The sequence below is a fragment of the Symphalangus syndactylus genome, chromosome 18 (genome assembly GCF_028878055.3).
Source record: "Symphalangus syndactylus isolate Jambi chromosome 18, NHGRI_mSymSyn1-v2.1_pri, whole genome shotgun sequence".
Taxonomy (NCBI): domain Eukaryota; kingdom Metazoa; phylum Chordata; class Mammalia; order Primates; family Hylobatidae; genus Symphalangus; species Symphalangus syndactylus.
The window spans coordinates 37204523-37219216 of record NC_072440.2 but is presented as its reverse complement, the minus strand read 5'-3'; the positions used below and the strand labels follow the sequence as shown (position 1 = coordinate 37219216).

General features: G+C 35.8%; 1 protein-coding gene across 5 annotated transcripts in view; it reads left to right on the top strand.

The window, feature by feature from the left end:
- The window catches only part of IPO11 (importin 11), a 229948-nt gene that overhangs the window by 68626 nt on the left and 146628 nt on the right, over window positions 1-14694 (top strand). For all 5 annotated transcript variants that reach the window (XM_063623275.1, XM_063623274.1, XM_055253888.2 and 2 more), the window contains exons 7-11: window positions 1132-1190; window positions 5623-5671; window positions 7898-7968; window positions 13463-13655; window positions 14372-14524. In XM_063623275.1, the coding sequence (XP_063479345.1) occupies window positions 1132-1190; window positions 5623-5671; window positions 7898-7968; window positions 13463-13655; window positions 14372-14524 (525 nt within the window). The remainder of the gene's footprint in view (window positions 1-1131; window positions 1191-5622; window positions 5672-7897; window positions 7969-13462; window positions 13656-14371; window positions 14525-14694) is intronic.

Genomic DNA, 14694 nt, shown 5'->3' with positions numbered 1-14694 from the left:
GCCATAATCTTAAAGGATAAGTGGAAGGTAACTAGGTGATGAGAAGGAAAGGATCCTCTCAGGTATTGTGGCTCAAGGTCTTGTGGTGAGAAACCATATCCAGAATAAGGGATTCAATTTGAATTCTGTTTTCTCCTTACGAAAATGAGGAAAACTTACTGCATTGTTATGATGCAGCAACTTCTGAGTTGCATGTGATGATTTCAAACTGAAGGTCTTATAAACAGCTACATTCTAAACCTAATTTTAATACATTGCTTTAGACTTACAAACCGAAGGTCTCGTAGACAGCTACATTCTAAACCTAAATTTAATCCATTGCCTTTAGACCTCATAAACACTATTTAAGGTATAATTCTTTAGTACTGTAATAGCAATGCTTATTTAATGAACTTTTAATTTTGTCTCTTACACTGTCACCATCCTTATTGTTGCTAAATAATTGCTATATTTTACATATACCATGGAATCCATCAATAACCCTATGAATGAAGTAGGATTTGTTAACTGCATTTTGCAGATGAGGAAACAGATGAGAAATGTTGCCCAAAGTAGTATTACAACTGTAGACAATCGAGCAAGGATTTAAATCTAGCTCTGCCTTCAAATCTATTATCCTGCTTATCTCTCTGTGTACACTAGTTTGTCAGTGTTACTCATGAAATGTCACAGTTGAGCCATGTAGTTGATTCCAAATTTGGAAATAGGGTTTAATTTTTATATTGTTTTTAGGAGATAATTGTATTTCCATTAATATAGCCTAAAACTGAATGAAGTTTTTTGGTTACCGATGAGTCATAGCTTAAAGTTTGTGAAATAGAAATAACTTTCCCAATTTCAGTTATTGCAGGTAAGAAGTACTAACAATTATATAAATTACACTAAATTTTGGAATCCAGTTTTAGAAACATGAGTAGTAACAATAAGTCAAGAACACTGCATTTGTGAGTTAGAAGAACTAGATTTAGTTCCATTTTTCCCACTAATTTCCCAGCCAAATGACCAGGAGTTAACTTTCTAACCCAGATTAACCTCCAAGCTTGATTAAGTTTTGAGATCCTGAATCTTTCTTTGATTGTAATTTCAGTAGGATAAAATAAGATTCAAGTAAAGCTTGCTTTTGCTTTTCAGTGCTGCGTAAGTTAACTGTTAATGGATTTGTGGAACCTCATAAGAATATGGAGGCGATGGTAAGTGATCGAAGAAATTTGCTGTGACTTTGGGAAAGTGGTATTTTCCTGAATGTTTGAAAGAGTGCTCTTTTTGTCTGGCATTCAATTAGAAGAGTTTTTATTAAGTGACCATCTAGTTTTTTACCATTCTGACTTGTAGACTTCTGGTCTGTTTTCACTACATCAAAGTGGCTGTTGTGTGAAGGAGAGGAAATAGGCCCAGGATATTTCTCAAGGATGCCATGGTACATTGAGAGTGTTAATTTGAATTTGAATTAAAATGAACTCCTCTGAATTTGAATGCTATTATAACATTACGAGGTACATTGTAGATAGTTATTTATATACTTAATATTTTCCTTTGTTTTTATGTATTTAAAATAAATTTGTTTTTTTTCTGTCCGATCATTACATTAATACATGCTCTTCTCAATCAATTAAAAAAATAAATATATGGCCGGGCGCGGTGACTCACGCTTGTAATCCCAGCACTTTGGGAGGCCGAGGTGGGCGGATCACGAGGTCAGGAGATTGAGACCATGGTGAAACCCCGTCTCTACTAAAAAATACAAAAAATTAGCCGGACATGGTGGCGGGCACCTGTAGTCCCAGCTGCTCGGAGAGGCTGAGGCAGGAGAATGGCGTGAACCCAGGAGGTGGAGCTTGCAGTGAGCCGAGATTGCGCCACTGCACTCCAGCCTGGGCGACAGAGCGAGACTCCGTCTCAAAAAAAAAAAAAAATAAAAAATAAATAAATAAATAAAAATATAAGAGAGAAAACCTTGTCAAATCGATCATAAGTTGTGATGTATATTCATTGTCTGTAGATAGCCATCTTCTTTTTATTATTATTTTTTAATTATTTATTTATTTATTTATTTTTTGAGACGGAGTCTCGCTCTGTCACCCAGGCTGGAGTGCAATGGTGCAATCTTGGGTCTGCAACCTCTGCCTCCTGGGTTCAAGCAGTTCTCCTGCCTCAGCCTCCCAAGTCGCTGGGATTACAAGCATGCACCACCACGCCCAGCTAATTTTTGTATTTTTAGTAGAGATGAGGTTTTACCATTTCTGCCAGGCTGGTCTTGAACTCCTGGCCTCAAGTGATCCGCCCTCTTTGGCCTCCCAAAGTGCTGGGATTACAGGCGTGGCCGTGCTTGGCCTAGTTGCATTTTTTTTTTTTTTAAATAAATGGCATTTTATTATACTTAGATTTGTGTTAGTATTCACAGTAAGTTTAGCTCAGGTAAAACATTGCTTTTTGTAAGTTGCTTTGGGGGTTCCTAAGGACTTGAGGAAAAAACAAATCTAATTGGGTCTTTGGGTCTCCCCTGCTAGATTTGACCAGAACGATTAAAAAAAATAGTATTTTTTGTATATTGATGAGATTTGATTGAAGTAATTGTTCTATTGTTAAAAGAGTTTAAAACCCATTAATATACATCATCATAATGTGATGGTTATTTCATTTTATGAAAATTGACATGCTTTTTTTAAGTTAAAAATTTCAGGAAAAGAAACTAAAAAATGATTTATAATCTTACTCTTCAGAGATACTGCTAAGATTTATAAATATCCTTGAAGACATTTTATGCATATTATTCTGGATAGACCTTCTCACTCAATTTGATGCAAATGGGATCATATTTACATGTTGTCTCCTTACTTACATTTTAAAAACAAACTCAGCATTTTATAGGTATTTTTCCCTTGTCAGTTACATTGTTACATGTTATTTTTAAAATGATTGTATGGTACATTCATATGATTAGTGTCAGTAGACTAATTTTTTAAAAAAGAGCTATTAATATAGGATTCTTATAATGTACTTACACAATTGTCTGTTGACAGACATATAGGGTCTCAGTTTTTTATTTTTGATAAAATATATGGAGTGAACATTTGGGTAACTGTTATGTGGTTTTCTAATCCCTTTAGGATAAATTCCTGGAATTGAAAATGTTGGGTTAAGCATATGCCCCTCCACAGTATCGATACATATTACCAAATTGCTGAAAGATAATATCAAGCCTCGATTTAAATCCAGATACATTTTAATTGCCATTCTGCCAAAAAAGATTTTTGAGAAACCAACTTGACAACTCCCTTTCAATTCCCTAACTAAAATGTATAAATTCCATGAAGGGAGGGGCTTTGTTTTATTAACTGTGACTCAGAGCTTGGAACAGTCTTTTCTGTATAGTAAATGCTTAATAGTTATTTGTTTAATGAATAAATCCTTTATGGTAGAAGCAATATGTCAAACCTCAGGAATTATATGCAATATTACTCTCATTATATTAACTAGAATATTATGTTTATCTTTTTTTAAGTGAAAATGAATTGATTTGATTTATATTCCTATAAGGTGAATTAGTAGTTTGCACTGGCTATCATCGATATTTTGTGAGCTTTGGCTTTCCTTTGAGAGTCTTCTGTTTGCATAAATCATATGTCAACCTTTACTCAGTTATAAATGCCTTATTGTAGCAATTAAGTACATCAGTCAATTAGAAAGAGGATAAAATCTTAACAAATTAAAGACAACATTTCAAATAATATAAAAATCTTTTTTTTTTTTTTTTTGAGACATCTCAGTCTGTCGCGCAGGCTGGAGTGCAATGGCATGATCTCAGCTCACTGCAACCTCTGCCTCCCATGGTCAAGCAATTCTCCTGCCTTATCCTCCTGAGTGGCTGGGATTACAGGCACCCGCCACCATGCCCAGCTAAGTTTTTGTATTTTTAATAGAGACGGGGTTTCACAATATTGGCCAGGCTGGTCTCGAACTCCTGACCTCAGGTGATCCACCCCCCCCTTGGCCTCCTGAAGTGCTGGGATTACAGGCGTGAGCCACCGCACCTGACCTAAAAATCTTAAAAATAACAGAGAGCTTAAAAGATGCTAAAGAAACAATATATGACAGTGGTAAGATTCTGGGCTCTGAAGGCAGGCACAATGATAATGATGGCTTTTAAAATCGATGGCCTTTATAATTTTCTACTTTCTTTGGAGAATAGGACTATTGGACCCTTTTATAAGTTTAAGAGACTTATGGGATCTTGGTGACCTAATTCTTTTATATTGAAACCTTTTGCTGTTTCATTGTTCTGTTGTTACTTTTCATTTTCAATTATTGTCAACTATGCTTTAAAAAGACCGAAATAGTGTGAAAATGGAAGATGATGCAATAGTGAAGTTGTCATCCTGAAGTTTTCTTCTTTTTTTAAATTGTGTTGCCAGTTAATTTAACCCAATTAAATTGTGTTAATTGTATTGCATCACGTTTCCAGAAGGTATAAAGGAAGACTGGAAACATTCATTTTACTCTGCTTTTAGCTTTTATTTAACACAGGTGAGGATTCAGAATTTTACATTTTCTGCCTGAAATGACAGAGAGAAGGAAGGAAATTGACAGAGGAATAGGTTTACTAGTTTTTTGATGAGTCAGTGGATGGATATTGAGAGTCTGAGAGCAGTACTCTTGACTCTAATGTTAACAATGAAATTGTCTAAGTAAAATCTCAGACACTAAGTCTTCAGATAATGGTATCCTAGTTGAATTTTCTCAAACTCAAGAATTGATCAATGAACAATATATTTGATAGAGAGGAATTGTGGCATTCTAGAGTTAATTATTTTCCAGGAAAGCCATCATCATCCAGTATTTCATGACAAACGAGACTACCTCATTTGCTAATTGAGTGTGTGACATCTTTTATGATGTTTATACGCCAACATTTATTGATACAAAGATGTCTTCTATGTTTAAATTCTTATTAAAATTTTTAAGTTTTTTTCACTATTTCTTTATATTTATTCCTGTTATTCAAAACATATCTTAGAATATGTTTTCAAAAAAAGGGTCCATTAGACCTAGCTGGTATATGTTGATGCCTGTCTAATACTAGTATCTGAGGACCAATGTGTCATATACTTGAAGTTAAGAACTGTGGTGTAAATAATTGGTACCATGTATTCATTTTTTGAGTACTTATTATTGCCAAACGATGTTTCAGGATTCTGGGATAAAGCAGTAAACAGAGCAAAGTTCTGGCTCTCAAGGAGCTTATATTCTAATGGGAGGAGCCACATAATAAATGGACAAGTGCAGTATTTCAAGGGATTTAAAGCCTGTGAAGAAAAATTAAAGCAGTAAGGAGAATAGAGAGTGTTTAGTGAAACAGGATGCTTAGAAAGTAATTTTTTATTTATTGCAAAGTGATTTATGTAACTAAATGAGATATTGAAGAGATGAAATACTATAGTTATTTTCCTGTGGATGACTTGTTTATAATAGTGAATTGTTTTTTGCTTAACTAATTTTAACTTATTTTTCTTCGGCTGATTTTTTTAAGTGATGTGATAGATTTGTTTTAGTATCCCTGAAAAAGATACAAGGTAAATGTTTATAACAATAAATTGAGATATTTAAAATAATATTCTTTTCTAGGGTTTTTTACATGGAATATTTGAACGTCTAAAACAGTTTCTGGAATGCAGTAAGTACTTTCGTTGCAGTCCTTTTTACTGTAGAATTTTTATTCATTAATAGCATATTCATTCATTAATAGCTAGGATTAATGAGGGATTAATAGATGCTTATTCATTAATAGCTTCTGTTGCACACTTATAAATCTGGAGAAAGTGTCTTGTCCATTTGCCCCCTGAGTGAGCACTTGATAGCTGCAGAGATCCTATATGTAGCTAAAATGAGTATTTTGTATCAACTTTCTGAAGTTAGAAGCTTAGCTTTTGTCTCATATACAGAAGTCCCACCTTGGACTAAGAACCAAGACCTACAGCGGATGCCTGAAACCACAGATAGTACCAAACCCTTTGTGTACTGTGCTTTTTTGAGCTAGTATCCAAAATGGCTACTAAGTGATTAACAGGCAGGTAGTGTATATAGCCGGTATTTGCTGGACAAAGGGAGGATTCTCATCTGGGGCAGGACGGAGTGGGCCAGCTTGAGATTTATCACCATACTCAGAATGGTGCACAATTGAAAACTTAAGAATTGTTTATTTCTGGAATTTTCTATGTAATATTTTTGGATTGTGATTGACCACAGACACCTGATACTGAGGAAAGCAAAACTAAGAGGGGACTACTCTACTGGTAAGGAGTGTAGAGGAATTTGCCTTGTTGCCAGGCTGGTCTCAAGCTCCTGGGCTAAAGCGATCCGCCCACCTTTGTCTCCCAAAGTGTTGGAATTACAGGTATGAGCCACCTTGCCTGGCCAAAATAGATTTTTAAAAAAAGATTTCCCTGAGGCCAGGCGTGGTGACTCATGCCTGTAACCCCAGCACTTTGGGAGGCCTAGGCGAATGAATTGCTTGAGCCCAGGAGTTGGAGACCAGCCTGGGCAACATGACAAAACCCTGTCTCTACAAAAAGTGTTAAAAAGTTAGCCAGGCATGGTGGCACGTGCCTGTAGTTCCAGCTACTAAGGAAGGATTGATTGAGCCTGAGAGGTTGAGGCTGCAGTGAGCAGTGATCTCATCACTACACTTTAACCTGGGTGACAGAACCAACCCTGTCTCAAGAAAAAAAAAAATCTATTTTGTGTTCATTCCTCTTTCTCTGTTTCTACTGCGGCTACCCCTTTCCAGACAGACGTTCACAACAGTCATATGTTTAACAAATATTATCTATAGACTATATGCCAAATCCTGTTTAGACTTCTTGTAGACTCTTTCGCTTTTAGTATTTGTTGCATGTCACTGTGATACAACTTTCCTTAACTACAGTTTCATTTTGTAAATCCCTTGTTCATTAACCTCCACTGGCTTATCTTTAGCATCCTTTGTTATTCACTACCCCACACGAGAGACTATAGCATTTATATTTGTGTTATATTTTACTGGTGGTCTGTTTGTTATCTTCTTCCATGTGATTGTAAGCACCTTTATTTGGACATACACGTGTGTGCACACATAAGAGTGTGTGTGTGTGTGTGTGTGTGTGTGTTTGGGGATTTGCTATCCTGAGAAGATATCTTAGTCTACTCACTTTTAAGGAGCTACTGATTGTTTTATGTTAGTCAGTTTCAATTTAGTAAAACATTGTTGAGCCTGTTGGCAGACACTGTTCTGGGTACTATGCATGCAAAGATGAATAAGAATGTTCATATTGTGTTACTACGTTTTCTAAAAATAGTCATTTTTCTCTGGCCATCCTTGTGGGCATAGCAGAAGGAAGAATACAAGCCCTTCCAGGAGAGAATAAGACAAATGAACAAACAGAATATGAAGAGTATTATTAGAGAGCAGAGTAGCTGATAAGCTGGTGGACATTGTTCTGAATGTACAAAAAAAAATCACGCCAGGGAAATTATCAGAATAAATCTGTCAGAAGATACAGGAAAAATGATAATGAGTATGTTACTCCTTGACTGCTTTATTTTACACATGTATGTTACTTGAAAAATACTTCAACTATGACATTTAGTTTTTAAATGTTATCCATGATTCATTGCTAAAACGACTATTCTTTTACTATAAAAGTGAGTTCAGTTCATATATTGGGGTTAATTTTGTATAATATGGCACAGAGGGCTACTGTGTCTGTTACTCAGTGTAAATCTTGGTATTGCTTTTTAAATAATGAATTCATAATGCAAAATATGCAAAAATAAAACCAGCAATATTATTTTTATAAAAATTTTGATGTTGTCTTGGTTGTGAACTTATTAACTTCTAATATTTGAAATGTATTTTTAACAGGTAGAAGTATAGGTACAGATAATGTGTGTAGAGATAGACTGGAAAAGACCATCATTCTTTTTACTAAAGTGGTAAGTTTTTTAAAAACTTGTTTTCTCAAATATAATACACATAATTCAAATTTAGAAAGGAAAGTGATGTTTTTATAACCATACATTTTCACTTTAGTATAAGGAAACCTACGTTCTGACTCCTTATAGGAAAGCTAAAAATTGCTTTTATATGTACTTTAGAATGCATATAATAATTAAATTTATATACCATGTGTCATAGTGTAAGTCACCTTGGTACATGAAAAATAAATTCTAATAAATATTAGAGTATTTGATTCCTCTAAAGCTCATTATTCTTTGACCCACTGGAGAAAGTGGAGATAAAGAAGATAGCAGTGCAGTTCAGCTAGAAGTAGATCAAATGTAGCAGACAGGAAGTCAGTATATTCAGAATGACCATCAGACTATCTTCGTCCATACTAAGCATCTTTTGAGTGGAATTATAAGGGGTGCACTGTGGTAGGCAGTGTGTATAATTACATTTTATAAAACATTAATTTTTATGAAATTTTGGGCTTGAAGGATTAGGAGAAGTGCAAAGAATTGGGTTACAGCAGTTAGAAAGACCTACCTTGGGGACTGCTTGCACTAAAATAGGTACTTGAAGACAGGTGGGAATACCTAAATCTGTAATCTATTTCCCTTTTTAATTAAAGATTCGATAATAGGGTAGCGGTTGCTTATTCCCTGGGAGGAGAGTAAAGGAGCAGAAATGAGCTGTTTTTTATCTTTTGTGTTTTAGGTAGTAATTACCTTTAGTTTCATTTGTCTCTGTTTCTCTTGTTCGAAGTAGCCTCAAACAAAAGTTCACCTAATCTTCCAAGATACATTATAAAATTGACTAAGATTCTCTGTTAAAAAAAAACACAAAGCAAAGTAAAACGGATGATGTGCCTAGTCAAAGAGAACTATACAGTATATATCACTGACACTTGCCTGCAGCTCTGCTGCCTCACAGTCCCTACTCAGTATATCAGTTACATAAGTAAAATTTAAAAAGCATTATTTAGATGATCTGTTTTAGAAAACACATTTATTTAGCTGTGAGATTTTTCAGTTCTTTCCACTCTTTTTTAAGGTAGTGACATGGATAGATGGTATCTGTAATTTATTCTACTTTATATAACACGTTGGAAGCAATTTCTTTTTTTTTTTTTTTTTTTTTGAGACGGAGTCTCGCTCTGTCACCCAGGCTGGAGTGCAGTGGTGCAATCTCGGCTCACTGCAAGCTCCGCCTCCTGGGTTCACTCCATTCTCCTGCCTCAGCCCCCCGAGTAGCTGGGACTACAGGCGCCCGCCACCACGCCTGGCTAATTTTTTGTATTTTTAGTAGAGACGGGGTTTCACCGTGGTCTCGATCTCCTGACCTCGTGATCCGCCCACCTCAGCCTCCCAAAGTGCTGGGATTACAAGCGTGAGCCACCGCGCCCGGCCTGCAATTTCATGTTACGTATGTATAATTGTGCCATGTTGATTGGCTGCACCAATTAACTCGTTATTTACATTAGGTATTTCTCCTAATGCTATCCCTCCTCCATTCCACCACCCCACGACAGGCCCTGGTGTGTGATGTTCCTCACCCTGTGTCCAAGTGTTCTCATTGTTCGATTCCCACCTATGAGTGAGAACATGCGGTGTTTGGTTTTCTGTCCTTGCGATAGTTTGCTCAGAAGGATGGTTTCCAGCTTCATCCATGTCTCTACAAAAGGATATGAACTCATCCTTGTTTATGGCTGCATAGTATTCCATGGTATATATGTGCCACATTTTCTTAATCCAGTCTATCGTTGATGGACATTTGGGTTGGTTCCAAGTCTTTGCTATTGTGAATAGCACCTCAATAAACATACGTGTGCCTGTGTCTTTATAGTAGCATGATTTATAATCCTTTGGGTATATACCCAGTAGTGAGATGGCTGGGTCAAATGGTATTTCTAGTTCTAGATCCTTGAGGAATCGCCACACTGTCTTCCACAATGGTTGAACCAGTTTACAGTCCCCCCAACAGTGTAAAAGTGTTCCTATTTCTCCACATCCTCTCCAGCACCTGTTGTTTCCTTTTTAATGATCACTATTCTAACTGGTGTGAGATGGTATCTCATTGTGGTTTTGATTTGCATTTCTCTGATGACCAGTGATGATGAGCATTTTGTCATGTGTCTGTTGGCTGCATAAATGTCTTCTTTTGAGAAGTGTGTGTTCATATCCTTTGCCCACTTTTTGATAGGGTTGTTTGATTTTTTCTTGTGAATTTGTTTAAGTTGTTTGTAGATTCTGGATATTAGCCCTTTGTCAGATGGGTAGATTGCAATAATTGTCTCCCATTCTGTAGGTTGCCTGTTCACTCTGATGGTAGTTTTCTTTTGCTGTGCAGAAGCTCTTTAATTTAATTAGATCCCATTTGTCAATTTTGGCTTTTGTTGCCATTGCTTTTGGTGTTTTAGTCATGAAGTCTTTGCCCATACCTATGTCCTGAATGGTATTGCCTAGGTTTTCTTTAGGGTTTTTATGGTTTTAGGTCTAACATTTAAGTCTTTAATCCATCTTGAATTAATTTTTGCGTAAGGTGTAAGGAAGGGATCCAGTTTCAGCTTTCTACATATGGCTAGCCAGTTTTCCCAGCACCATTTATTCAATAGGAATCCTTTCCCCATTTCTTGTTTTTGTCAGGTTTGTCAAAGATCAGATGGTTGTAGATGTGTAGTGTTATTTCTGAGGCCTCTGTTCTGTTCCATTGGTCTATATCTCTGTTTTGGTACCAGTACCATGCTGTTTTGGTTACTGTAGTCTTGTAGTATAGTTCGAAGTCAGGTAGTATGATGCCTCCAGCTTTGTTCTTTTTGGCTTAGGACTGTCTTGGCAATGCGGGCTCTTTTTTGGTTCCATATGAACTTTAAAGTAGTTTTTTTCCAATTCTGTGAAGAAAGTCATTGGTAGCTTGATGGAGATGGCATTGAATCTATAAATTACCTTGAGCAGTATGGCCATTTTCACAATATTCATTCTTTCTATCCACGAGCATGGAATGTTCTTCTATTTGTTTGTGTCCTCTTATTTTGTTGAGCAGTGGTTTGTAGTTCTCCTTGAAGAAGTCCTTCACATCCCTTGTAAGTTGGATTCTAGGTATTTTATTCTCTTTGTAGCAGTTGTGAATGGGAGTTCACTTATGATTTGGCTGTTTGTCTATTATTGATATGTAGGAATGCTTGTGATTTTTGCACATTAATTTTGTATCCTGAGACTTTGCTGAAGTTGCTTATCAGCTTAAGGAGATTTTAGGCTGAGATGATGGGGTTTTCTAAATGTACAATCATGTCATCTGCAAACAGGGACATTTAACTTCCTCTTTAACTTTTTTTTTTTTTTTTTTTTTGGAGACAGAGTCTTGCTCTGTCGCCCAGGTTGGAGTACAGTGGCGTGATCTTGGGTCACTGCAAGCTCTGCCTCCCGGGTTCACGCCATTCTCCTGCCTCAGCCTCCTGAGTAGCTGGGACTACAGGTACCCGCCACCATGTCCGGCTAATTTTTTTTTGTATTTTTAGTAGAGACAGGGTTTCACCATGTTAGCCAGGATGGTCTCTATCTCCTGATCTTGTGATCCGCCTGCCTTGGCCTCCGAAAGAAATGGGATTACAGGCATGAGCCACCGCGCCTGGCTGACTTCCTCTTTTCCTAATTGAATACCATTTATTTCATTCTCTTGCCTGATTGCCCTGGCCAGAACTTCCAACACTATGTTGAATAGGAGTGCTGAGAGAGGGTATCCCTGTCTTGTGCCGGTTTTCAAAGAGAATGCTTCCAGTTTTTGCCCATTCAGTATATTGGTTGTGAGTTTGTCATAAATAGTTCTTATTATTTTGAGATACGTTCCATCAGTACCTAGTTTATTGAGAGTTTTTAGGATGAAGGGCTGTTGAATTTTGTCAAAGGCCTTTTCTGCATCTATTGAGATAATCATGTGGTTTTTATCTTTGGGTCTGTTTATGTGATGGATTACGTTTATTGATTTGCATATGTTGAACCAGCCTTGCATCCCAGGAATGAAGCCAACTTGATCATGGTGGATAAGCTTTTTGATGTGCTGCTGGATTTGGTTTGTTTGCCAGTATTTTATTGAGGATTTTTGCATTGATGTTCATCAGGGATATTGGTCTAAAATTCTCTTTTTTTTGTTGTATCTCTGCGAGGCTTTGGTATCAAGATGATGCTGGCCTCATAAAAGGATTTAGGGAATCTTTTTCTGTTGATTGGAATAGTTTCAGAAGGAATGGTACCAGCTTCTCTTTGTACCTCTGGTAGAATTCAGCTGTGAATCTGTCTGGTCCGGGACTTTTTTTGGTTGGTGGGCTGTTGATTATTGCCTCAATTTCAGAGCCTGAAATTGGTCTATTCAGAGATTCAACTTCTTCCTGGTTTAATCTTGGGAGGGTGTATGTGTCCAGGAATTTATCCATTTCTTGTAGATTTTCTAGTTTATATGCGTAGAAGTGTTTACAGTGTTCTCTGATGTTAGTATTTCTGTGGGATTGGTGGTGATACTCTTATCATTTTTATTGTGTCTGTTTGATTCTTCTCTCTTTTCTTCTTTATTAGTCTTCCTAGCAGTCTATCACTTTTGTTGATCTTTTCAAAAAAAAAACCAGCTCCTGGATTCATCTGTTTTTTGAAAGGTTTTTTTGTGTCTCTGTCTCCTTCAGTTCTGCTCTGATCTTAGTTATTTCTTGCCTTCTGCTAGCTTTGGCATGTGTTTGCTCTTCCTTCTCTAGTTCTTTTAATTGTAATGTGAGGGTGTCGATTTTAGATCTTTCCTGCTTTCTCTTGTGGGCATTTAGTGCTATAAATTTCCCTCTACACACTGCTTTAAATGTGTCCCAGAGATTCTGGTACGTTGTGTCTTTGTTCTCATTGGTTTCTTTTTCTGTGGCTAAGATTGATGAGTGATCTATCAAATTTCCTCAGCAGCTTTTCTCTTATTTTAACAGCTGTTGATCATCATTTGCCTAGATCCATTATTTGATCAGGAGTTACAAAATGATGGCATTCTAATTCTGTTATTCCTTTTGCATTTATTAGCTGAAATTCTTCTATAAAGAAGACATCTCCCTCCTCAGCTATTTGATACATTAAAATATAATTCATATGGGAAAGGGAAGATAATATTTAAATTCTTTACCTTAGTCTGTTACTTTTAAAGGTCTATTGTATATTTAAGCATATGGTATCATATTTACCCATTGTTACAAAATTAGGTATGAATTGGGTCTGTTTTGGTTTCTGTACTGGAAATAATAGAAAGTTCTTATTATCAGATATAATCTAACATAATCCTCATTATATGACGTTCCTCAAGAAGAGTTATGATACATGTAAAACTGAGTGAACATAGACTCCACACTAAGGTTCAAACTGCTAAATGATTATTAGTAAAGTTATAATTGGAGTGATTATATTCCAATATGAATTTGGGGAAAATACATTTTAATTTTTATTTATTTATTTATTTTTTTTACAGCTTTTGGACTTCTTGGATCAGCATCCCTTTTCATTTACTCCTCTAATTCAGAGATCACTGGAATTTTCTGTAAGCTATGTTTTTACAGAAGTTGGTGAAGGCGTTACATTTGAACGATTCATTGTCCAATGTATGAATCTTATTAAGATGATTGTCAAAAATTATGCTTATAAGCCATCCAAAAATTTTGAAGGTAATTGCTTTATTGGCCGTTTAAAACAATTATTTTAATCTTAAGTGTGATATAATTGCTATAATTATAAACTTTTTAAAAAATGTTATTTTAGCCTGAAAAATAAATTGTTGCTGGGACATGAAAAAGATACAAGGATTATAGGCTTTAGTATGTTTATACTAGCTTTTAAAAACAACATAGTGCATTTAATAAGCCATTTTTTGTAGCACAAATTGGTTGAAGCTTAGAGACTTTAAGAATTAGGTACTATAGTTATCACTGTAGCTCATATTGTAGAGTGTATTCATTTGAACAAATAAAAGCTTTCTCTGACTTTATATAAAGTGTGATTGTTTCTAGACAGGTTAAGTTGTTATATTATTTGAAATTCATTAGTATGCGTGTGTGCCAAGATGAATGAAGAAGTCTTGTTGGTGGGGGAGAGAGAAACACATGCATACACCCCCCCACACCCTCTACATTATGAGGAAGTTATTTCAGTATGCCGTGATAGTATTGCATGGTAATATATAAGCTGTAATGCCAGAGGCAAGATTGATGTGGGTGTGTTGTATGGAAAGAGTATCTTTGAGATTTGTTTATAATAAAAATGAAAATTTATACATAAGTGTAACTTTTTCCCTGAGAGTGTATTTTTTATTTATTAAGTTACATAATCCAATGTAGCTACAATGTTTGGCTATACAATTAACTTGGAAATTTCATTTTTCTAGATAGCAGCCCTGAAACTCTTGAAGCCCATAAGATTAAGATGGCATTCTTCACATATCCTACTTTGACTGAGATATGTAGAAGATTAGTCTCTCATTATTTTCTGTTAACTGAAGAAGAACTGACAATGTGGGAAGAAGACCCAGAAGGCTTTAGTAAGAATTAATTTTTTAGTGTTAGCATGACTTTTCTCCCCTTTCTATAAATATCTGTTTGATTGATAGGTATAATATTGTATTTTCATACAGCACTTTTGACCTGGAAATCTTGGTTTTTAAAAATTAACTTACTCTTTCGTTGTTATCCATTAGAACAAATTGAGAAG